Source organism: Phoca vitulina, unplaced genomic scaffold (genome assembly GCF_004348235.1).
Source record: "Phoca vitulina isolate PV1807 unplaced genomic scaffold, GSC_HSeal_1.0 scaffold52, whole genome shotgun sequence".
In the NCBI taxonomy this organism is placed as follows: domain Eukaryota; kingdom Metazoa; phylum Chordata; class Mammalia; order Carnivora; family Phocidae; genus Phoca; species Phoca vitulina.
In genome coordinates, this window is record NW_022589755.1 from 8,082,360 (window position 1) to 8,108,077 (window position 25,718).

The following is a 25,718-nucleotide window of genomic DNA, read 5'->3' on the forward strand; positions in this document are numbered from 1 at the left end:
AAATAGATCTTTAAAAAAAAAGATGGGCATCTGGGCGGCTCAGTCGGTTAAGTGTCAGACTTGATTTTGGCTCAGGTCATGATCTCAGGGTTGTGAGATCGAGCCCCATGACGAGCTCTGTGCTCAGTGAGGAGTCCGTTTGAGATTCTCTCCCTCTCCCCCTGCCTTTCCCCCTGCTCGCACTCTCTCTCTCTAAAATAAATAAATAAAATCTTTAAAAATGTATTTTGAACAATAAAAAAATTTAAAAAATAAATAAATAAATAAAATAAAATAAAATAAAAAATAAAAATGTATTTTGGTTATATTAAGTTAGGCAAAATATAGTATTGACTATATTAATATTTTATATATTAAATATCGTTATATAATAATATAATAAAATATATTAATAGCATTATACTATATTATATAGTATTAATATTTTAATATAAATTTTCTATATTATGTAATAGTTATGCTTTATATTATCTCATTGTAAATATAATTTTAAATAACATAATTATGTAACATTGTTATTCACACAATATATAACTGTATAGTATATAATACTCATATGATATATCATTCATATAATTGTTAACGTAACATATTTTATCATAAAATACATTACTATTATTTCATCTGTTTCTTTTAAATTTTTAAAGTTCATTAATTTATTTAAGTAATCTCCACACCCAACGTAGGGCTAGAACTCACAAGCCCAAGATCGAGAGTCTCACGCTCCACCAACTGAGTCAGCCAGGTGCCCCTGGTTCTCCTTAATTTTTTAGTGTGACAACTAGTAAATTGAAAACTACCACGCGGCTCACATCATATTTCTGTTGGACGGTGCTGGTCTGTATAATATTTCTAGCCAATCCACACACAAGCACGCACACACAAAACACCAAACAGAAATGTTTTAAAGTCATTTATAAATAACACAACATTACAATGCTTATTCTTTTTAATTTTCATTATTCAAGTGCTGCAGACTAGTTTTCTCTTCTTTAAGATTTATTTATTTATTTTAGAAAGAGAGAGCGCGCATGAGCAGGGCGAGGAGCAGTGGGGGAGGGAGAGAGAATCTCAGGCAGACTCCACGATGTGTTCAGACAGCCCCTCCTCCCAAAGCAGGGCTCAATCCCAGGACCCTGAGATCATGACCTGAGCCGAAATCAAGTCGGCTGCTTAACCGACTGAGCCACCCAGGGCCCTCAGACTAGTTTTTTGGTTTTTGGGGTTTTTTTAAGTCAAAAGGTTACATGATTGATAGAGCATTCCTTGAAAGGGCAAATTTGGAGAGTGGAATCATGGTTGCCAGGGGTCCAGGACAGGGCTGGGAGGGTGGAGGGACGTGAGAGTGACTGACAAAGGGCATCATCAGGGATCCTAGTGGTGATGAAAATGTCCTGCCCCTCGAGTGTATCAATGTCAACATCCTAGTCGTGATCTTATAACTTCATTTTGCAAGAGGTTCCCATAGTGAAGCAGATCAAAGGCATACAAGATCCCTCTGTATCATTACTTACAACTGCATGTGAATCTACAGTGATAGCAAAATTAAAAGTTTCTTTCTAAAAAAAAAAAAAAAGTTTTTCTTTCTTTTTTTTTTTTTTGAGAAGTGCACACAAAAAAGCAGTTTGTAACAAAGTAAAAAGTCAAATTTCCCTGTGACCATCTTCCCCCCCGCCAGGTGCCCAACCAATGTTTCCCAACCCCTCCCAGCACGCCTTCCTCAACACCTGCTTTTCACCAGAACCATGTAACATCTTTTTACCTCATGCATTTTCTCAAAACCCAATTAAGTAACACTTTAACTCTCTGCTTGTCTTTAAATCAGCTCACTTAGAAAAGCTTAGCCAGTGACTTTTGCTTTGTCCTTGACAAGAATACCTTTTGAGAGGCTCCTTTCCCCAGCTCTCTGTCAAATAAATACATCACTATTGTTTAAAGGTTAGACTGTTTCCATTTGTCTGTTTTCTCTGTATCCAATGTGTTCTATTCACCGACTCCCCCTGCACCCAGCAGACCGACAGGGCGCCCTTTGGGGGTGCTCCGGGGTAATACTGGTTTCTGCTTGTTTTCCAAAGCCCTTGGATGGAAAGAAAAGTTGAGGCTCCCTAGAGGGACCCGTTCATCCTGAAAGCGAGGGAGGACCAGTCTGGAAAAGATGGAAAGGAATGGAGGAGGGTTCACTCAAACATCAGCACCCAAGGGCTGGGGTCAGAGAGGCCAAGAGGGAAGGGACAGGTGGGAAAGGGGGAGCACTGGGCAGATGGTGGCCGGAAGACCCTCCCCTCACACCGCATGGTTCTTCACGGCTGGGGTGTCCACCGTGGAGAGGGTGAAGGACCTGCTCTCCCTGCCCACAGACTCCTCGGTCAGCACCTGCCGGAGCGTGGCCGGGAGGGACTTGAGGAAGCGGCTGTGGAATCCCTGGGCTGCCACCACGTAGATGATGGGGTTTATACAGCAGTTGATGTAAGCGAAGGCCACCCACAGGGAGTCCAAACTGAACACGGAGGTGAAGATTTCCGAGTTCCTGGGGAACAAGGCCAGCATCATCCCCGTCACCTGGTAGGGCAGCCAGAAGACGAAGAAGCTCGTCACCACCGCCACCACCACCTTGAGCGTCTTGGTGGAGCGGGTAGCGCTGCGGCTCCAGGTCCGGATCAGGAGGAAGGTGTAACAGATGCTGAGCGTCACCAGCGGCCACAGGAAGCCCATGACCAGACGCAGGATGGCCACACCCCTCTCCACCCGGAACCCGTCGGGGCCGTAGTCCACGCCGCAGGTCACCCTGAAGGGAAAGTGCTCCGTGCGCACCCGGCGGAAGATGAAGGAGGGGATGGTCAGCAGCAGGGCCACGCCCCAGGCCACGCCGCAGGCCACCCAGGCCACCCACGCCCCTCGGTAGTTCTGGCACCAGATGGGGTTAAACACCAGCAGAAAGCGGTCGGCGCTGATGACGGCCAGGAGCAAGATGCTGGCATACATGTTGAGCAGGATGAGAGAGGGCAGGATGCGGCAGGCGGCGCTGCCGAAGGGCCAGTGGCCGTACTGAACGATGGAGGCAAACAAGATGGGCAGCGCCAGGCAGGACAGGAGATCGGCCACTGCCAGGTTGAGAAACCAGATGGCATTGATGGTCCGCCGGACCTCGTACCCCGTCACCCAGACCACCAGGGTGTTGCCTGGCACTCCCACCAGGAAGACCATTGTGAAGATCACCAGGGCAATCGTGTCGGAAACAGACAGCTTGGGGGCGCTGGGAGACTCATCCACAGACATGTTGGGGTCCAGGGTGGCAGTGCCATAGTCAGGGTACTCCAGGGTGCTGTAATACACGGAGGCCTGGGTGGAATCAGAGAGGCAAGAGGAGGATGAGTCTGCAGACAGGTGCCAGGGGCCCGTCGGAGCTCCGTGGCTGGAAGCCCCAGGTTCCTCCCCAGGAAAATGGGGGTGTTAAGGACTGAGAGGCAGCTAGGGTGTCATACCACTTATAAGAGTGGAGTCTCTGGGCCACCCTGTCGCCTCCCCACGAAGTCCCTGGACATCCCTATGATCCAGCAACCAAATGGTTAAAACGCAGTCCTGCTGCAACGTTGTAGTCACTGTCCATTGTGACTGGCCGGTACACGTGACACACTGCTTCTTAGCTATTTTTAATGTCATCGACAAACTGAGATGATATTACTGGGTACTTACCCCACGGCCACCCACCACCACCATCACCCCCTTTTGCTGCCTCCCACCCCCTGAGGCAGCTCCGTGCTCCGTCTGGCAGTGACTCCCCAGAGAAGGTAGTGACTCAGCAGGGCCTCACATACTGGGGCACAACATTTAAGTGAGGGGGAAGGGGGAACCAAAGAAACTCAGGGGCGCCTGGGTGGCTCAGTCGTTAAGCGTCTGCCTTCGGCTCAGGTCACGATCCCAGGGTCCTGGGATCGAGCCCCGCATCGGGCTCCCTGCTCAGCGGGGAGTCCGCTTCTCCCTCTCCCTCTCCCTCTGTGCTCTCTCTCTCAAATAAATAAATAAAATCTTGGGAAACAAAAAGAATGATGGGGACACGTCAAAAGGACACGAGAGCCTGGGAGGGACCCCTAGTCAAAATTGAGCCAATTTGAATATATAATAATGATGATGATGATGATGATGATGATGATGATGTTATGGAATGAAACACATTAATATATAAAAGTTTATGAGTTCAAAATGATAATAAAAACAAGCAAACCCATTGGTCACTTTTTTTCCAGAAAGGGAACAAATCAAGCATTTATCCTGCCATTTCGCACAGGGTACATTTCAGGGAAAGCAAGAGTCAATGTGGGAAAGTCTTCCTTTAGAGAAAAATCTAAGAATAATACCTGCAGCTGGAATGACAGAATTCAGGAAATAATGGGTCTGGATGGTGACCATCAACATCTGATAAAACCCTCGGGTGAAAGACTGCTGGGAACTTTACAATAAACAGGCTGGGCTCATACCCCAAACTGGCCAATCAACCTCAGCATCCAGAGAAGAGAGACAATCGGACATTCTGTTCTACGTGATGTGATGCTTTAGAAAGGACACAGCCCCACCTATGAGTAATTCTTGCAAATGAACAAATGTGAGTCTAATCAAGGTTCTAGATCAAAAACTACCAGTCTTGGTGCACCTGGGTGGCTCAGTCGGTTGAGTCTCGGTTTTGGCTCAGGTGGTGATCCCAGGGTCATGGGATTGAGCCCCATGTTGGGCTCTGTGCTGGGCATGGAGCCTGCTTGGGATTCTCTCTCTCCCTCTGCCCCTCCCCCCACTCTCGTGTGCTCACTCTCTCTCTCAAAAGGAAACAAAACAGAACTACCAGTCCACAGGAAAAGCAGGGGAGAGAGGAACATGATAAAAAAACACCACAGGGACAAAATCAGATCACAGGAAACTCTACAGGACGAATGGTCTATTTATTACCACAAATAAATGGCATTGTTAAAATAAAAAAAGAAAGAAAAGAAGGAAAGGAAATTGTCCTTGATTAAAAGAGATTTAGTGGGGCGCCTGGGTGGCTCAGTCGTTGAGCATCTGCTTTCGGCTCGGGTCATGATCCCAGGGTCCTGGAATCGAGCCCCGCATCGGGCTCCCTGCTCCACGGGAAGCCTGCTTCTCCCTCTCCCACTCCCCCTGCTTGTGTTCCCTCTCTCACTGTATCTCTCTCTGTGTCAAATAAATAAATAAAATCTTAAAAAAAAATAAAAATAAAAGAGATTTAGGGGCATATCAAGCAAAGGTAATACAGAGACCTCATTTGGATCCTGATTGGAAGAATCAACTGCAAAATCAGACATTTTTGAGACAATCTGGGACACTCAAAAATGGAGTGGGTATTTGACAACAGTATGGAATCGGTGCTAATTTTGTTGAGGATGATGTGGTTTTGTGTTTATGTTTTTAAAAAAGGATAAAGATACATAGCCGGTAAAATAGGATGTCTTGGATTTGCTTTAAAACACTCCAGCAATGGAGCGTGCCTGGCTGCCTGGCTCAGTTGGTACAGCATGCAACGCTTGATCTCAGGGTTGTAAGCTTGAGCCCCACGATGGGTGTAGAGATCACTTAAAAAAATTTTTTTTAAGCCTTTTTTTTCTTTTTTAGAGAAAGAGTGTGCACGCATGCATGCATGTGAGCAGGAGGTGGGGGGGGGGGGGCAGAGAGAGAGAGAGAGAAGCCCAAGCAGGCTGCACACCCAGCCCGGAGCCCTACATGGGGCTCGATCTCACGACCCTGTGATTATGACCTGAGCCGAAATCAAGAGTCCGATGCTTAAATGACTGAGCCACCCAGGCATGCCACCCCCCCAAATTTAAAGATCTTTAAAAAAAAATTTTTTTTTTCAAAAAAACACTCCAGCAAAAGAAATCGCTGGGAGACAGGAGACAGGAAGGGAGGCGAGGACCGTGGGTGACTAAGAACAGCAAAACATAGATAACTGTTGAAGCAGGGTCATGGGTACACTAGGGTTCACAGTATCATTCTCTCTACTTCTGTGTGTTTGAAATTTTCCATAATAAGACAAAATAAAGAGTAGAGGGGTCCTGAGCACTTCTTCCCAAGCTGAGCTGCTGAGAATACCATGCCCCCCTAAGAAAGAAAGTGTCTGTGAGTCGCAGTTGAGCTGGAGAAAGCATTATAGGCAAATCCGTGCCCCAGAGGCACCAGACACAGCAGGAAAATCCCCCTGGAATGATTGCACAGAAGCATCCAGGATTTAGACAGCACTTACCGTGTGCCAGGCATGGCATGAGCTCTTCCGGTCCGGGCCACGCCCCCTAAAAGTCGGTGCTATTAATGTGCCCATTTTCTTGATGAGGACACGGAGGCACAGGAAAGTAAAGTAGCCTGTTCTAGGTCATGTGGTTAGGAATTCAAACTTATATAGGCTAGCACGCAAACCCTGGGCAGGCTGCCCCTGACCATTTCCAAGAGGGGCTGTGGACGGAGGAAGAAACTTCGGTGGTGAGCTCCGTGGCCCTTGGAGCTAGCCCATCCCTGAAGGCCACTTTGTCACCAACCCAGGGAAAGGAGACAGAGAGGAAGAGACATGGCTGTTACAGAAATCTCCAGAGCTGGACATTTAGCGCACCTGGATTTGCAGGCTTTGGTTCATACCCACCGAAAACACCCACCTTGTGGATTATATAAGATGACCAATGTTCGGGCCCCCAGCCAGCCGAGTGCCTGGCACTCAGTATGGGGACAAGAAAGGGCAGCCAATATGACCATTATTTCTTGGTGTTATGATGATCAAAGAGCTCCGATCTTTCCCTGAACCACTCTTTATTTCTCAGTCCCTTTATGTTGCCAGAAGGCGGGCCAGGCTGGTGGCCCTGGGGTCCTTGCTGGGGGACCTATATCAGGGATTACATCATTATTCAAAGGGAAAGTGTCAATGTCAGCTGAGATGGGGATGAGCAGGGTGTGGGAGGTCCACGCCATAAAGTAGGATTCAGCCATAAAAAGGAACGAGGTGGGCCACAGTGTAGGTATCTTCTGGGGGTGATGATGATGTTCTGGAAACAGAGCTCAGGGCTGCATGACAGAGCGAATGTACTACAAACACCACTGCGTCGTACACTTTAAAATGGTGAATTAATTATATGTTATGTGAATTTTACTTAATTAAAAAAAAAAAAAACCACACGCCAGTGTCATGAAGCCAAGGGAAGGGTGAGGGATTGTTCCTCGTGAACGGGGACCACACAGGCAGGACAAGCAAATGCCATGTGACATGCTGGGCTGGAGTCCAGAGCTGGAAAAACCCATTTGCCGCAAAGGGCGTATTCGAACAACTGAGCAAGTTTGCTCAATCTGTAGCCCAGACAATAATATTGCACCAAATGTTACATTTCCCAACAATGATAATTGTGCTCTGCTCATGTCGGTGATGGTAATTGGTCTTGAGAAGTGAACACTAAGGTATTTAAGGGCCAAAGGGCATGACGCCTACCACTTACTCTCAAATTGTTCAGAAAAAAAGATGATAGATATATAGATCGATAGATTGATGATAGATAGGCAAACGATTGACTGATAAAGCAAATTTGGAGAATCTGGGTAAAAACTATACTATATGGGAGTTCTTTGTATTATTCTTGTAATTTTTCTGTAAGTGTGAAATTTTTTCAAAAGAGAAAGTTCAAATTGTTGAAATATTTCTATTGGTAAATAGCCCCTGCTGGGAGCCTTACCCCTACCATCCCCCACCCCCACCCCCCCTGCCCCCAGCACCCTGGCTTCTTCCCATTTTCTTCTGGGACCCACCCACCCCCATCCCTCCACTCCTCCACCCCAATCCCCATGTTCCAGTTACTAAAGGGTTAATGCCAGGCACAGCAGGAGGCCCTAGACCACCCCCCCTTTCCCGCCCCCCCACCCCCTTAGGCACCTTAGGGTCTGCTCAGTATTGTGTGTCTGCCCTGGACCCCTAACATGAAGCTTTTGCCCGAGTGACTCAGACTCCAAAGGGGAGCATCCATCCCCACACCCTGTTCTCATGCTCCCTCCTCCTCTCATCAGCTGACAAAGCTCCTTCCTGGCATGAGCTCATGGGGCCCTTTTCCCTTCCCTGACTTCATGAGGGCAGGAAAAAAACAAAATGCTGATTCTAACATGCTGCCACTTTCAGGATCCTCCCAGTGCAAGTGGCTTGAAAAGTTTCACCCTTGCAGCATCCCTACAAAGATGGGAAATAACCAGAGTGTCCAGCACGAGGTGACTGGCTAAATGACTGATGACACATCCAGAACAACAGAACGCTACGCAACTATCTGAAAGAATGAGGTGTTGATGCACTGATGTGGAAGGAGCTCCAAGATCTAGGGGGGCAGCTAGAAAGCAAGGACCAGGGGCGCCTGGCTGGCTTAGTGGGTGCAGCGTGCAATTCTTGATCTTGGGGGTTGTGGGTCCGAGCTCCACTTTGGGTGTAGAGCTTACTTAAAAACAAAAATATATAGTTTTTAAATAAAATAAAATAAAATAAAATCTTAAAAAAATAATAAGAAAAAGCAAGGACCAAATGGTGCATAAAGCAGGCTACCTGCAAAAGACTCTCTCTCTCTTCCTCTCCCTCTCCCTCCTTCCCTCCTGTGTATCTCTGTCTCTACTTCTAGCCTGTACCTGTCTCTCTCTCTCTCTCCAGAGCAGTTCTAGAGGCAGACAGAGGAAGCTTGTACCAGTGGTTGGCCCCAGGAGCGGGGGGAAGGGAGGGAGGGAGGAGGAGGGGCTGGGCAGTCGGGGGGGGGGGGGGGCGGGGCAGGCACAATGGAAGGAAGCATTTCACCGTATATATTTTTGTTCCTCTTGTATGAGGAACCACACCAGTGAGTGCACTGTCCATTCCAAGAAACAGACATTGTATAGCAAATATAAAAGAATTTGTGGTTCCACAATTCTAGGCAGAATTCTTCACGGCACTAATGTTGATCAGCTGGGGGACCCTGACACACCTGGCAGTGCCCGTGGGCTCGCTGCGGTCTACAAGGAGGGACGAATGAACCCCCAAGTGGTGAGGACTGAGTGTTTGATGGAGGGCACAGCCCGGTGCGGGGTGTGGACGGGCTGCAGCCCCATCCGATAGAGCGTTCTGCGCCTGTCCTTGGTGGTGGCCACCAGCCACATGTGGTTGCTGGGTGAGGGAAAGGTGGCCGACGTGTCTGAGGACCTGCATTTTTAATTTGGGCGGTTTAATTAAATTTCAATGACCACACGCGGCTGGTGGCTGCCCAATCGGACAAGGCAGGTCTGGGGCTATGAAGGGACCAGACACTGTTCTAAGCCCTTCCCAGGTGTTAGTTCATTAATTAACCAATAACAGTATTTAAGTCCCCAACAACCAGAAGCGTGGAATACTATTGCTCCTAACTTCACAGGCCCAGGTTTTTTTCCCCAAGATTTTATTTTTAAGTAACCTCTACCCCCAACGTGGGGCTCAAACCCACGACCCCGCGATCAAGAGCCGCACACTCTACCAACTGAGCCACCCAGGCGCCCGTCATGGGCCCATTTTAAGAGCCCTTGTCTATTGTGGACAGGAAGAGCTCCAGAGCAGAATCTGGGAAGAAGAGGAGAGTGGAACTGTTCAGGTGAGGTGAGTGACAGGGTGGTGGCCCTGAGGAGACATGCACGGATCAGAGAACGGGGTGAAGGAGAGGACGCAGTACTTACAAGAATAGCAATCACCTTCGTCAAGCTCTGTTCTCAGCCCTTTGCCTGCATTAGCTCATTGAATCCACGAACAACCCTCTGAGAGTTGTTCCTATTGCAACCTCCATTTCACAGATGGGAAAACTGAGGCTCCTCTTAGAGTTTAAGGGAGCTTCCCGAGTCCTCCCCGCAGGTAGCAAGTGGCAGAGGTAGGAGAGAATTTCTGAGAGCTCGAGCCCTCTCTGAGTGGCTACCAGGTCTACGGTACTGTGGGGGTTGGGGGGAGAATGCGTTCAAAGCCAAAGCCACAGGTGAGAGCCAGGGAATGTGCTACCCACCAGAAAATGAAAGGAGGTCAGCGTGGCCGGCAGGTGGCCAAGACGAGGTTGGAAGATCCACCCATGCCATGTTCATGTTCAAGAATTTGTATCTTATCCTTGGGTCATGGGGAGCCATGGGCGGTGTTTGAGCTGCAGAGGGGCTAGGTTAGTTTCAGTTTAGAAAGATCCCTCTGGTCGCTGAAAGAAGGTGAGAGGAGAGGCAGCAGGACCAGAGAGCAGCTGAGGAGGAGCTCCAGGCCACTGAAGATGGGAGCACAGATGGGGCGTTGGGGGGTCATGGCCGAGAGAAGGAAGCCAAGTAGAAGGATTTGAAAGCACCGAGGAGAGGCATGATGAGGACACAGTCATGCAGCTGGTGCTCCGTAAACTCTGCCCCAGGCCCTAGCCTCCCTCGCCTGGCTTCCAGTAGGGGACCCTTCCATCCCTCCCGATCCTTCCAATAAGGGAAGTCCTGCCCACCATGCCCCCCTTAAAGTGGAAAGAACAGGTTCCCTTAGGGACGCTGTCAGAGCCAGTAAATACACAGGAGGCAAGGTGGGCTTCCCCCTGCCCCGAACATCCCCCTCCCCATTCTTACAAGCACACAACATCTTTAAATAATCCACCCACAGGGCGCCTGGGTGGCTCAGTTGGTTAAGCGACTGCCTTCGGCTCAGGTCATGGTCCTGGAGTCCCGGGATCGAGTCCCGCATCGGGCTCCCTGCTCAGCGGGGAGTCTGCTTCTCCCTCTGACCCTCCTCCCTCTCATGCTCTCTGTCTCTCGTTCTCTCTCTCTCAAATAAATAAATAAAATCTTTAAAAAAAAAAAATAAATAAATAAAATAAATAAATAATCCACCCACAGAACCACATGGAGCCACAGAGGTTACACCCTCGGAGAAATGGGATATGAGAGTGAGGGTGGGCATCTCAACTCCCATTGATTTTCTTGAATTGCACGGCGTCTGTGACCCCACAACATGCACAGTTTTTAAACCCCGCGAAAAACACAAGCCTCCAGGTCCTTGGAGGATGCAGTGAACTGCCTCGCAGGTTGGCAAAAAAAAGAGTTTGATGGGCAGGTGAGGGTGCGGGCGGACACTCTCTGTACGTGGGAAATATAAGCTGGTATAACTTGTGGCAAGATCCGTTAAAAGGAAAATTGCCCGTGGACTCAGCCTTTGCAGTTCTGGAAACCCAGACTTGGGCTAAAGATGTAACTTTGGTTTTAAAGGCAAAATATGGGAAACAACCAAGATTCGCCATTGAGAGTGGATGGACCAGCCCAGTAGACTATTATACAGCGGATAAAAAGAAAGAAGGAATTCCCTTGAAATACGCAGGGATGATAACAGTATCTTCCTCATAGATGTAAATGCAAAGAGCATAGCACAGGGCCTGGCATGCAGTAAGCGCTCAATAAATACTGGTTAATGATACTCTACATTAGTCATGAAAAAAAAAAAAAGCAAGATGCAGGCTAATGTGTAGAGTGTACTTCTATTTGCAGGGGGGAGAAAGGATAGACAAGTCACGTGCATTGAGCACCAACTGTATGCCCCATAAGAGCTTTCCGTGTATTATTTAGTTCTCTCAATGAGCCTATGATGTAGGTTCTAATTCTGTAGGATTGTTATCCCCATCTTCAAGGTAAAGAGAAGGAAGCCCAGATAAGATGAGTCCTTTTCTAGGCTTCCTGTGACACACGAGAAGCAGAATTTGAAGCTTATTTCAATTTGACCCCCTTGCCAAACTACCCCCTACTTCATTCCCTTCACCTCTGTCCTTGAGTACCTGTAGACTGATTCCGGAAGGATCCAACACACACTGGTCCCTACAGTTGCCTCTGAGGGCCGTAGCAAGGAGTCCGAGGCGCTGGGCTGGGCAAGGGAGAGTGACTATTCACTGAATACCCTTTGGTATTTGGGACCATTTTATGGAAAGGAAAAGAAGGCGAAGCCAATAGTTGGTTTCTCAAAGTCCAGCTGGTCCTGGTCAGGTCTCCAAAGTGAGATGAGGCAATGTCAGGCCCCTCCCTGGTTAGCTAATGTGTCCTCCATTTCCTCTTTCACCCAGATGAAGCAAGACGAGAACGTCTAGCGCGGCAGGTACAAAATCACAGCCCTGCCTCTCTCGAACCCAGCCCTGGGGGCACAGGTGTGCATGAGGTGGGGAAGGGGGGCCCTCCCTGGGCCTGGAGACAGTCTCCCTCTGACACCCACAGAATCCATGAGACAGGCTGGGTCAACCACGAACCCCTGAAGGACCTGGGCCATCTCTGCTCCTGCCTGGGCCTCGGTTTCCCTGTCTCTACAATACAGAACATCTGAAAGTCCGGGTGGATCACTATCTTTCTTCCAAGCTGGCTCTTTGCAGCCTCCCAGCCTTCGCTCCTGCTGTTCCCACTGCTGAAAGACCTCTCTCTCCTGGATCCCTCCACTTGAGGACGAGTGTCATCTAATCAGACCCAACGCATGGGTTTCCTGCCCTGGGGACCTTTCGGATCCCAGCCTAGGGCATCGAGGCACCTATAATCCCATGACAATCTTCCTTCTTAGCTGCATCCCAGCCCCGGAGAGTCTGAGATGAGGGTCAGGGGAGCAGGGAGGAGATGGAGGACAGAGAGGGAGGAGGAAGGAAAGGGAGAAAGAGTACAAAGGGGAGAGGTGGAAGGGGGAGAGAGACCCAGCAAGGAAAGGAGAAGGTGTCCGAGCCCACGATCCCTCTGGGGAACTCACCATGTTCAGGTCTCCCAGGATCCCCACTGATCAAAGGTCCTTCCTGCCCACAGACTGTGTTTTTTAAGCCCCAAGGGAGGGTGCAGATCACAGGGAGGAAATGACCAGTCTTTCCCCTCTGGGGCTCTCATTGGTCTGCACACTGGGCACCCCATCTGGGGCTGCTTCCGTGGGCCACTCACCCAAAGAGCTCTGAACACCTCCTTCCAGTCAGAGGAGGGAGGCTGGGCTTGCAAAACTGAGGAAGTCCCTCGCCTGACAAGGGTGCGATCCAGATAAAAGAGCCCCCTGCCCTGTTCTAGGCTCAGCCCCTCTCTTGGCCTCAGTTTGCCCATTTGGGACTTTCTAAAAGCTGCAGAAAAAGCTCAGAGGTCCAACTGGCTCAAATTCCCCCTGGGGGTTCTGGGGCACAGGGATGATGAGCCCCAGCCTCCCAGCCAGTTTGCTTGGAGGCCCAGAAAGGCCAAGCAGGTCTGTGGAGGTGGCCCAGGACTTGGGGACTGTTACATCCTCCTGCCTTGGGTTTGGAAGGTGGCAAACCAACCCAGGACGGAAGTCTAAAATCGAGATGACAGCAGGGCTGCTCTCCCCACTCCCCAGAGGTGCTAGCAGGGAATCGGTTCCTGCTTCTTCTAGCTTCTGGTGACTGCTAGCATTCCTTGGTTGGTGGCCGTCACTCCAATCTCTGCCTCTGTGGTCACACCTCCTTCTCTCCTACTGTGGGTTGCAAACTCCCATCTGCCTCTCCCATATAAGGACCCTTGTGATTACATTTAAGATCCCTCTGGATAATCCAGGATAACCTCCCATTTCAAAATCCTTAACTGCAAAGTCCCTTTTGCTGTATGAGGTCATGCCACGGGTTCTAGGAATTCGGATATGGACATCATTGGGAACCTTTCTGAGCCTACCTCGATGAGTGTGGTTGTGATGATGAGCACAGAGACAGGCTCATTTTTCCTATGTTCTTTTTTCTTAAACATTTTATTTATTTATTTGACACAGAGAGAGAGAGAGAGAGAATACAAGCAGGGGGAGGGGCAGAGAGAGAGGGAGAAGCAGATTCCCCGCGGAGCAGGGAGCCCAATGCAGGACTCAATCCCAGGACCCTGGGATCATGACCTGCGCTGAAGGCAGACGCTTAACCAACTGAGGCACCCAGGAGCCCCTTTCCCCGCTCTTCGGCAGCTCTGGAATATAGCACCCAGGTCTTTCCTCCACAAATAACATTTCGCTACAGCAGCCTTCAACCTTGTAAATATCTAGCTTTCTTTTCATGGCAAAGGTAATCCATGAGCACTGCAAACATTTGAACAATGCAGAAATGCACTACTCCTACCAAAAAAATTTTTTTTTCTTTAAGTGACAAGTCTCCACTCCATCCTTCTGAAACTCTTATGGAGTTTGGAGTGTGTTCAGCTATACTTTTACAAGTGTGGTATTTGTGTTTGGGGACGGACACGCGGGTGCACTATGTTTAGCAAGTTTTAGTTGCACTGAATTGAAGCCCTGTGTGGGGTCTACATGGACTGAGCAAGGATTTGGAAGGTCGGTTTATGAGGGTTTGGGGCTGGTTGGAGGAGGTGTTGTTACACACTCTGACCTCAAGGGGGCGCGGGAGCTGAGGGAGGCTCAGGAAGCCAGGTCACACCCCCTTGATGTTTTTTAGGATTTTGGACCAAAGTTGTGTATTGCCTTAAATTATAGGTTCTTTTTTTTTTTTTTAAGATTTTATTTATTTATTTGAAAGAGAGAGTGAGCACGAGTTGGGGGGAGAGGCAGAGGCAGAGGGAGAAGCAGACTCCCTGCTGAGCAGGGAGAGTGACCAGAGGGGCTCAATCCCAGGACCCTGAGATCATGACCTGAGTGGAAGGCAGCCGCTTAACCCACTGAGCCACCCAGGTGCCCCAAATCACAGGTTCTTAACGTTTTCTATGCTTTAGACCCTTGGTGAAGTTATGAACTTCTCAGAATTTTTTTTTTAACTTATTTTGATGTAATTTCCAACTTAAATGTAATATTTATAGGGGCATTTTTATGATGCAGAATCATATCTGCTTTCCTGAAATTATGGAGGAAGGAGAAAAGATTTTTTTTTTCCTGCTCTTGCTGAGATTTGTTCTTACCAGTAGTTAGAAAGACCTACAGTTTCAAAATAAAGCGCTGGGATTCTTTCAGTTTGCCTTGAGAGGGGAAAAAAAAAAATGGTAGTAGGTCTGACAACTCAGAGAGTGTAAGAAGATACATTACGTATCTCCAGCAAAGGATTTGTACCTAGACTCTATAAAGAATTTGTACAGGGGCACCTGGTTGGCTCAGGCAGTTTAGCATCTGACTCTTGATTTTTGGCTCAGGTCATGATATCAGGGTTGTGGGATCGAGCCCCGCCTTGGGCTCCCCACTCAGCATGGAGTCTGCTTGAGATTCTCCCTCTCCCTCTGCCTCTCCCCACCTCTAAAATAAATAAATAAATCTTTAAAGAAAAAAGAAAGAAAGAAATTTGAGGACAGACAAAAACTAGATTTTGGTGTCATAAGCCCGGGTAGAGGTTTCTCTTGGGGGCAGAAACTATAAGGGGCGCTGGGGCCGAGGGAGTCTGGGGACTGGAAACGTGCTTTTTCTTGATCTGAATGTCGTCGGTTCCACAGGGACGTTGACAATTCATTAAGCTGCACCTTCATGACTGCTGAACTTTCCTGTCTGGGTGTTACATGTCAGTTCAAAGGGTTTTTTTAAAGTAGGCCCGAGGGGCTTCAAATTTATAGGATGGAAAGAAAAGGAGCAGAAAGGGACCATGACCAGGTGGCATACAAAGCACACGTTATTTTTCTTCTAAGATTTTCTATAGGTGACAGAGAGAGAGAGAGTGCACACAAGCAGGGGGAATGGCAGACAGAGGCAGAGGGAGAAGCAGACTCCCCCGCTGAGCAGGGAGCCCGACGTGGGAATCGATCTGGGATCATGACCGGAGCTGAAGGCAGACGCTTCACCGACTGAGCCACCCAGGGGGCCCGAGCCACGTTACTTTGCATCTGCATTTCCTAGTGTCTGAAGTTGTCTGGGCCAAGCATGTGCCTGCAGCCTCCATGCCCCAGAGAGGAGCAGCTGTGGCCAGCCACCACTCTATCAGCTACCACAGGAAGCCCCAAGCCAGACACATGTTGGCCATTGTACCCTGAGGCTGCTCTGCGGTGGCCACAGGGTCCCCTGAGGAAGGATGTGGTGGGCCCGTCGGCAGCAGCGGTAGAGCCCACATGATCTTCTGACCCTGGCCAGACTGACTCCCAGAAAACTTCCAGCCCTGGCTGAGCCCGGGAACCAGGCGGTGACAGGAGGCCCCAGGGGGAGCTGGGAGAAGGAAGCGGAGGCCACAGCGTCGGGCAGAGGGTCTCTGGAAGGCCGGCGGAAAACAGCACCATCAACAAGAAGAAGCGCACCACACGCTTCACAATAACCAAGACAGGTCATGATGAGAAGTGCCAGGCCTGACTCAACACAGAACGGGAGCTTACGTGATAATTAGTACTCTGAAATTTCTAGAAGTTTCTAATTCTAAAGCAGTATGGATATGAAGAGTGTGAGCATCTCTGATCCTAAAATGTCAATCCTAAGATTTTTTTTTTTTAAAGATTTTATTTATTTGAGAGAGAGAGATCAGAGAGAGAAAGAGAGCACAAGCAGGGGGGAGGGACAGAGGGAGAAGCAGACTCCCCGCCAAGCAGGGAGCCCGACGTGGGACTCGATTCCAGGACCCTGGGATCATGACCTGAGCCAAAGGCAGACACTTAACCAATTGAGCCACCCAGGCACCCCCTATTTTTTTTTAAGTTGTGTTCATTTATTTTGACGTTAATACAACACACCCCACTCTTTTGGGCGTGCAGTCCTATACGTCTTGACAAAAACCCTGAGGTGCGTTACCACCACCACAAACGAGACCCAGAAGGGTCTTATCACCCCCAGAAAATGCCTCTCTGTAGTCAACCCCTCCCCCACCCATAACCCCTGGCAACCGCTGAGCTCTTCTCCATCACCAGAGTTTTGCCTTTTCCAGAATGTCCTATAAATGGAATCATACAGTATGCAGCTTTCTGAGCCTGACTTCTCTCACTGAGCATAATACGTTGAAAATTCATCCCTGTCACTGTGTGTAGCAAAAGTCCCTCTTAACCGTAAGCGGTATTCCACTGCACAGATGTGGGGCAGACAGTTTCTTCGTTCATCAGTCTGAAGGGTATTCTAGTCATTTCCAGTTTGGGGCGGTTACTAAAAAAGCTGCTATCAGCACACTTCAGTTGGTGGAGTGTGCGACTCTCCATCTTGGGGTTGTGAGTTCGAGCCCCACATTGAGTGGAGAGATTACTTAAAAATAAAATCTTTAGGGACGCCTGGGTGGCTCAGTTGGTTAAGCGTCTGCCTTTGGCTCAGGTCATGATCCCAGGGGCCTGGATTCAGTCCTCCATCGGGGCTCCCTGCTCAGCAGCGAGTCTGCTTCTCCCTCTCCCTCTGTCCCCCACCATCATGAGTGCTCTCTCTCGAATAAATTAATAAAATCTTAAAAACAAATAAATAAATAATAAAGTAAAGATCCTAAATCAAGTTTGGGGGGAATGAGGGGAAATGGGTCAGGTCAGGTGAGGTGGGGTGGTACCTCTTTAGGTTATCCACCTTTACCCCCAACTTTAAGCCCCTCATTCCCCAAAGTGCAGTCCCCAGTCCCCAACACCTGCATCTTCTGGGTGTGCAAGAAATGCAGAATCTCAGGCTCTGCCCTGTTGAATTATAACCTGTATTTTTTTCAAGATTTATTTATTTATTTGAGAGAGAGAGAGAGAGCGAGAGCAAGAGAGTGTGGGGAGGGGCATAAGGAGAGAATCTCAAGCAGACTCTGCACTTAGTGTGGAGCCTGATGTGGGGCTCGATCTCAAGACCCTGAGATCATGACCTGAGCTGAAACCAAGTTGGATGCTCAACCGACTGAGCCACCCAGGTGCCCCATAACCTGTATTTTAACAAGAGGCCCGGGTGCTTCCTGGACAACTTAAAGACTAAGAAGCGCTGGACTAGAGCATCCCTGGGAGAAACTGGTCAAGTTTCCTATTCTCCCTCACTACGTAGATGCTGTCCCCCTGTGGAGATGTTTTAAGCCTTGTCCTTTTTAGGGTCTGTCTCTATTGTGTTTGGTCATGGGTGCATACATTATTTAAGTTTATTTATTTATTTTTAAGTAATTGCTACACCCAGCATGGGGCTCGAACTCACAACCCCGAGATCAAGAGTCACACGCTCTTGTGATTAAGGCAGCCAGGCACCCCATGGGTGCATACATTTGCAATCAGCTGAAAATCTGAAATGAAGGCAGAGACGTTTTCTTGGAAATAAACAATTTATATTATTCTCTAATTTTAAACTATTTAACATGCACCTCCCCCTCCCCAAGAAGAAGAGCAAGTATGAAAAAGGGGCAGGGGAAGCACATGAGAAGAATGAAAATAGAACAAGACATGGAGAGGACTCGCAGTTTTGCTTGCATTTCCCCAAAAGCAGAGAAAATGACTGAGACATTGATTTGGGTGGCGGTAGTTTATGTGGGGGTTGATCTCAGGCAGCAGGAGTGAAGAGGTAGAGAACGGAGCCCAAGGGAAGGGGGAAAGGCCAAAAAAGGGTGTGTTAATCACCTGGGTAACAGTTGTGGGCACCTGGGGCTCAATCCTGCCGGGGACCCTATGAGGAACCAGGCAGAACATGCCCCAGGATCTTCCCACGGAAAGATGGGGAGGCTGGGCATTGATGGGCATTGATGCCCTCACTCCTATCCTGCTTTGGGTATGGGTTACCCCAACTTGGGAGATTGTAAACTCCTCCCACTTTGGGGGCCGCACCTGAAGTCCAAATAAATTAAGTGATGGCAGAAAAAGCTGAGCTGAGAGGCTGCCCATGTGCTGGAAACCGTCAGCCCCTCAGTGGGGAGAGGCATCCACACTGTCTACCACACATGGATGACCCTTGATGATTTTTTTTTTTTACCAGAAAATTGTATCTGCTCTGGCCAGAAGCAGTAATTCACTTTCTATCCACATTTTTTTCTTTTGACGAATAGAAATCAGTTTCTCTGCTTCACCTCTAAATCAATGCTCAAAGAAAAGAAAAGTAAGGTAAAACTATCAAGTTTAAAGACAACTGAGGGGCGCCTGGGTGGCTCAGTTGGTTAAGCGACTGCCTTCGGCTCAGGTCATGATCCTGGAGTCCCTGGATCGAGTCCCGCATCGGGCTCCCTGCTCGGCAGGGAGTCTGCTTCTCCCTCTGAGCCTCCCCCCTCTCATGTGCTCTCTCTCTCTCTCTCTCTCTCATTCTCTCTGTCTCAAGTAAATAAATAAAATCTTTAAAAAAATAAATAAATAAAAAATAAAAAATAAATAAATAAGGGGCGCCTGGGTGGCTCAGTTGGTTAAGCATCTGCCTTCAGCTCAGGTCATGATCCCAGGGTCCTGGGATCGAGCCCCGCATCAGGCTCCCTGTTCCACGGGAAGCCTGCTTCTCCCTCTCCCACTCCCCCTGTTTGTGTTCCCTCTCTCGTGGTGTCTCTCTCTGTCAAATAAATTAAATATTTAAAAAAAAACTGATAAGAAAGAGGTAAGTATTAGTATTGCCCCTCAGTAAGTTAGGGGGATCATTAAAGGGATTATATTGAAACTTTCAAGGGGCACCCGGCAGGCTCAGTTGGTGGAGCGTGCGACCCTTGATCTCGGGGTTATAGGTTCAAGCACCACGTTAGGGGTAGAGACTATTTATTAAAAAAATAAAATCTTAAAGAAACTTTCAATGTAATAGCCAAAAAATAATTGATATACTCAATAGAAGATGAAAGTAAAAAATTAAAACAGTAAGAGAGCATGGTAACAACACCAAAAGCAAGGGTAACAAAAGCAAAAATCAACAAGGGGGACTACATCAAACTAAAGAGCTTCTGCACAGCAAAAGAAGCCATCAACAAAATGAAACAGCAACCTACTGAATGGGAGAAAAAAATTTGCAAATCATATATCTGATAAGAGGTTAATATCCAAAATATATAAAGAACTCCTATAACTCAATAGCAAAACACAAACAATGATTAAGACATGAACAGAGGTGGGGCACCTGGGTGGCTCAGTCGTTAAGCGTCTGCCTTCGGCTCAGGTCATGATCCCAGGGTCCTGGGATCGAGCCCCACATCGGGCTCCCTGCTCTGCAGGAAGCCTGCTTCTCCCTCTCCCACTCTCCCTGCTTGTGTTCCCACTCTCGCTGTCTCTCTCTCTCTCTGTTGAAAGAAAGAAAAGAAAGAAAGAAAAAGAAATGACATGAACAGAGGATCTGAATAGACATGTCTCCCACCGATGGCCAACAGGTAGATGAAAAAGATGCTCCATTATTAATTACTAGAGAAATGCAAGTTAGAACCACAATGAGATCTCACCTCACACGTGTTAGAATGGCTACTAACAAAAAGACAAGAGATAACAAGAGTCGGCCAGGATGTGGAGAAAAGGGAACCCTCGTGCTATGTTGGCAGGAATGTAAATTGGTGCAGCCCGTATGGAAAACTGCTACGGAGTGTAAATTTGGGGGATGCCTGGGTGGCGGCTCAGTCAGTTAAGCATCTGCCTTCAGCTCAGGTCATGATCCCAGGGTCCGGGGATCGAGCCCCACATTGGGCTCCCTGCTCAGCGGGAAGCCTGCTTCTCCCCCTCCCACTCCCCCTGCTTGTGTTCCCTCTCTTGCTATGTCTCTCTCTGTCAAATAAATAAATAAAAATATTTTTTTTAAAAAAGGCACAGACTTCCAGTGATAAAATATGTAAGTCACGTGGATTCAATGTACAGCACTGTGAGTAAAATAGATAATAGTATATTGTAGGGGCTCCTGGCTGGCTCAGTCAGTAGAGCATGTGACTCTGGATCTCACAGTTGTGAGTTCAAGCCCCACATAGGGTGCAGAGATTACTCAAAAATAAAATCTTAAAATAATAATAATAACAATAATAATAGATTGTATATTTGAAAGCTGCTAATGGAGTAGATCGTAACAGTCCTCATCACCAGAAAAAAAATTTTTTTTGTTAACTACATATGGTGACAGATGTTAACTAGACTTATTGTGGTGATCATTTCGCAGTATATACAAGTATTGAATCATTATGTTGTACGGCTGAAACGAACATGTGATAGGTCAATTTTACCTCAATTTTTAAAAAAAGAATTCCGAATTCACAGAGGTCTTTTCAGGCAGATAAACCTTCATATGTGACTGGACATGTTTCTGACCCCTCTGCATCCATCCCACATCTATAAAATGAGGGAAAGAAGATACAGTGCTAAGGGTTGCTGTCAGAATGTCATGATCAAATGCAAAACACCTTACCATAATAAAGCTTTTTATCTATTTTTTTTTTTTAAGATTTATTCATTTGAGCGGGGGCTGAGGGAGAGAATCTTCAAGCAGACTCCCTGCTGAGCACAGAGCCAGACACAGGGCTTGATCTCAGGACCCTCAGATCATGACCTGAGCTGAAACCAAGAGTCCAATGCTCAGCTGACTGCGCCCCCCGCCCCAGGCGCCCCCCATAATAAAGCTTTTTAAATGACTGGTGCTTGTGGCAAGTGAGCAAAAGCTGAGGATGCAAAACTGAAGTAAGACACCTAATTAGTCTCTTGCTAAATCTGTCAGAGTATATAACAGAGTTACTATGTGCTATTTTTTACAACTTTATTAAAGTATAATTGACGTGCTATAAACAGCAAGTCTCGAGAATGAAATATGTATGTGAAACCATCACCGCAATCAAATTAACAAACATTTCCATAATGCCCAGAAGGTTCTTTGCACTTCTCTGTAATCAATACCTCCCTCCACCCTCTGCCCTCTGCAAAGCACCGCTCTGCCTTCCAGCCCAAGAGATTAGTTTGCATTTCCTAGAATTTCATACGTGTGCATAGACTCACCCAGGAGGAGGGGATTTTCCTTGCCTGGCTTCTTTCATTCCATATGATGCTCTGGACTTCCATCATGGTGCACATATAGACCATTCCCTTTTCTGGTGAAGCTGTAGCCCACTGTAGGGGTGGTAGGCAGAAGCATGGCCCCCTAGGGCTCCATGCCTGGGTAACTGACCCCCCAACAAAAGCCCTGGACGCCAAGGCTCAGGGGAGCTCCCTGGTTGGCAATACACCATGTGTGTGTGGTCACATAAGGTTGCCAGGAAAAGTGAGTGCTGTCCCTAAGACTCCATGGGGACAGACAAGCAGAAGCTCGTGCCTGCTCTGTCCCGGATGCTGCCCTGCACACACTTCCCCTCGGCTGACTCAAACCTCTCTCCTTGCCCTATGATAAGTCATGAACCTGATGATAGCAGCTCTTCTGGGTTCTGTAAGTCACCAAACACAAAAGGGATGAGCAACAGACGCTCCTGTCTGGGCGTCTCTCAGCTTCTGCGCCTCTCAGAATTCCCGCGGCTTCATCTCCATTTGGTTCCATCTTTAGCTTTCTTTCCACTCCCCAAACCCGGGTATCACCCACCTCCCAGGTCTTCCCCTGCCTCAGTTTCCTTGTCTCCCTCTCTCTCTCTCTTCTCCACTTCCTGCAGGGCCTCTTCTCTTCCCAGCCACCGGACGCCCTCCATTTCTTGGTTTGGCTCTCTCCAGGGCTAATTGCACACCACCTTCTTGTCTCTTTCTCAGAATTCTCGGCCCCTCTCTTCTTAGTGAGTTCCCCTCCTCTAAGTCAGCCCGGATTTCGGCATTTCCTTCTCTCGATCCCTCTTTCCTTGGCCTCTGTCCACCATCCAGCCTCCTGTTCCTCCTCCATCCGTGTCTTCCTCCGGCCCCTGACCGCTTCCCTGCTCTGTCTCTTGGTGCCCTTGCCCTCTCCCTTGGTTCCCCCCACCTCCCTGTCTCTCCTTCACCCAGCCTCTGGGGGAGCTCTCCATACCCTCTGACCCTCACTCTCTTGGTGTCTCTGAGCCGCTTCCAGGGAACTCAGGCCCTTCCAGCCTCATGCCCTCACAAACACCATCTGTCCTTCTTCCTTCTATCTTGGCATGTTCAGTCCCCTCTCTGTCTTCACTCCATCTCTTCCTCTTTCCCTTCCCCCACCTCTCCACCTCTCAGTCTCCCATCTTCCTCCTGAGCTTCTGTTCTCTCTGTTTCTCTCCTCCTCAGCCCCTCACGGCTTCTCTTTTCCATATCCCAGCCCTTCCTCTGCTCCTCCCTTCAGTCTCCCTCCTTCTCAACCCCGCAAGGGTTCTGTCTCTCTCGGGACCTCTGTCCCTCCACTTCTCTCCATCCATCTCTCCATCTCTTTAAAAAAAAAAAAAAAAAAGATTTTATTTATTTATTTGAGAGAGAGAGTGCACACATGAGCAGGGGGAGCAGCAGAGGGAGAGGGAGAAGCAGACTCCCCGCCGAGCAGGGAGCCTGATGCGGGGCTCGAACCCAGGACCCTGAGATTATGACCTGAGCCGAAATCAAGAGTCAGACGTTCAACCAACTGAGCCACCCAGGCGACCCTCCATCTCTCCATCTCTTAACATCTCTTTGCACCTCCATTTCTCTTTCACGTTTGGCCTCAGAGACCCCCCACTACCCAGGGTGCCACAGCCCCCCCCATATCTCAGGGCCCACTCAGCTCCCACCACCCTCCCACCTTCACTGTCCCCTCTGTTGCCTCCCTGCCCCTGCCTGACAATTTGCCTTAAGAGCTGCCAGGATTACAGCTGCCCCTTCTCTCTTGACAGAAACCACATTTGATTCTTATCACAATGAATGTGGACATCAGAACATGGTCAAACAGAAAGCAGATAACAAGAAACGCTCCCCTTGTTCCTTATCAAATTCAGTGCAAGCACTTCCTAAGTGTTCATCTACGTTGCTTCTGTCTTCTGCCAGCAAGGAAATTTTTCAGTCACCCACAGTCCCGAGCCCCAGGCGTCCTGGGCAGCGAGGACAGACGACAAAGAGATTTCTCAGGCTCTGTGCATTGCTCTGAAGACCTTTACTGTCGCACTGAGAGGAGCTATGAAGAGCCCATGGTGTATCAGTTAACTATTGTTGTTATAGACTGAATATTTGTGTTCCCCCAAAATTCGTATGGTAAAACCTTATCCTCCAGTGTGACAGAAAAGCACAGAAAAGCTCTGGGAAAGCAATTAGGAAGCGGGGACTTGGGGGTGATTAGATCATGAGAGTTGAACCCTCATGAATGGGATCAGTGCCTTTATTTTTTTTAAGATTCTATTTATTTTTTAAAGATTTAATTTATTTGAGAGAGAGCACGTGCACGAGCAAGGGGAGGAGCAGAGGGAGAGGGAGAGAATCCTCAAGCAGACTCCCCGCTGAGAGCAGAGTCCAATGCAGGGCTCCATCCCATGACCCTGAGATCATGACCTGAGCCAAAACAAAGAGTCAGACTTCAACCAACTAAACCACCGAGGTGCCCCCAAATTTTATTTTTTAGGTCATCCTCTCACCCAACATGGGGCTTGAACTCACAACCCTAAGATCAAGAGCTGCGCGCTCCACTGACTGAGCCAGCCAGGAGCCCCAGGGTCAGTGCCCTTACACACGGGACCTCGGGGGCTCTCACTCTTTCTGCCATGTGAGGACACCATGAGAAGTGGCCATCTGCAAACCGGGACGCGGGAATCTGCTGGCATCTTGTCCATGGACTTCTAGCCTCCAGAGCCATGAGAATAAATATTTGTTGTTTTAGCGGCTCAGTCTTTGGTAATTTGCTATAGCAGCCCTAATGGACTAAGAGAGCTATGTAATAAATATCCCCAAATATTAATGGCTTAAAAGAATACCTTTGTTGGGGCGCCTGGGTGGCTCAGTCGTTAAGCGTCTGCCTTCGGCTCAGGTCATGGTCCCGGGGTCCTGGGATCGAGCCCCACATCGGGCTCCCTGCTCGGTGGGGAGCCTGCTTCTCCCTCTCCCACTCCCCCTGCTTGTGTTCCTTCTCTCGCTCTGTCTCTCTCTGAAAAATAAATAAATAAAAATCTTAAAAAAAAAAGAAAGAATACCTTTGTTGTTGCTCACAGGTCTATGGGTAGCTGGATGGGTCTTTTGGTCTTGGATGAGCTCACCCATGCATACACCATCAGCTGTGGTTGGGCAGGTGGCTCTGTCTCTGGGAGTTGGCGGGATATCAGCTGGGTAACTTAGATCTCCCTGGTGCAGTCTCTCATCCTCCAGCAGGTGAACCTAAGCTGATTCCCATGATAGTGGACACTTTCTAAGAGAACAAACAGAAGACACAGACTCTTGAGACCTAGACTCGAGACTGACACCACATCCCTTCCGTCACATCCTATTGGTCAAGGCCAGCCCAAATTCAAGGGTTGGGGAAACTGACTTCCCACATTGAGAGGAGCAACTACAAAGTCACAATGCAAAGGGCATATGTGGGGGGGGGGCTGGGGGCCAATTTTTTTTTGTTTTACTTCTGACACTGATGGACAACTGTGACCCTATTCTTTTACATAAATCTAAGGAGAAAGCAAGCCCAGGGTACCTGGGTGGCTCAGTCGGTTAAGCGTCTGCCTTCAGCTCAGGTCATGATCCCAGGGTCCTGGGATCGAGCCCTGTGTTGGGCTCCCTGCTCAGTGGGGAGTCTGCTTCTCCCTCTCCCACTGCAGCTCCCCTTGCTTGTGCACTCTCTCTCTCTAATGCTCTCTGTCTCTCAAATAAACAAATAAAATCTTTTTTATTTTTTTAAAAGATTTTATTTATTTATTTGACAGAGAGAGACACAGTGAGAGAGGGAACACAAGCAGGGGGAGTGGAGAGGGAGAAGCAGGCCTTCCAAGCACAATCAGCTGACCCTCAGCCAACCCCCAGATGCACGTGCTAAATAAACATCAGTATGTGTACAGGTTTTCGTTCTTAATCACCTGATGAGTGAACGGATACATTACCAGCAGTATATCCACGGACTCGCCATCATTACATAGTTGCAGCGT

The 25,718-nt window shown here is 48.4% G+C and overlaps 1 protein-coding gene across 5 annotated transcripts in view; it reads right to left on the reverse strand.

Moving 5' to 3' along the window:
- Window positions 1-1,023: 1,023 nt before the first annotated feature.
- The window catches only part of C5AR1 (complement C5a receptor 1), a 30,051-nt gene continuing 5,356 nt past the window's right edge, over window positions 1,024-25,718 (reverse strand). For 2 of the 5 annotated variants that reach the window (XM_032388428.1, XM_032388426.1), the window contains 2 exons: window positions 24,780-24,991; window positions 1,024-3,339 (listed from right to left, as the gene is read on the reverse strand). In XM_032388428.1, coding sequence (XP_032244319.1) covers window positions 2,284-3,276 — 993 coding nt within the window. In that variant the 5' untranslated portion in view covers window positions 3,277-3,339; window positions 24,780-24,991 and the 3' untranslated portion in view covers window positions 1,024-2,283. Of the gene's footprint in view, window positions 3,340-12,724; window positions 13,023-19,864; window positions 19,912-24,691; window positions 24,734-24,779; window positions 24,992-25,718 lie in introns of those variants that run through there. The other 3 variants (XM_032388429.1, XM_032388425.1, XR_004297539.1) reach the window with 3 other exon arrangements.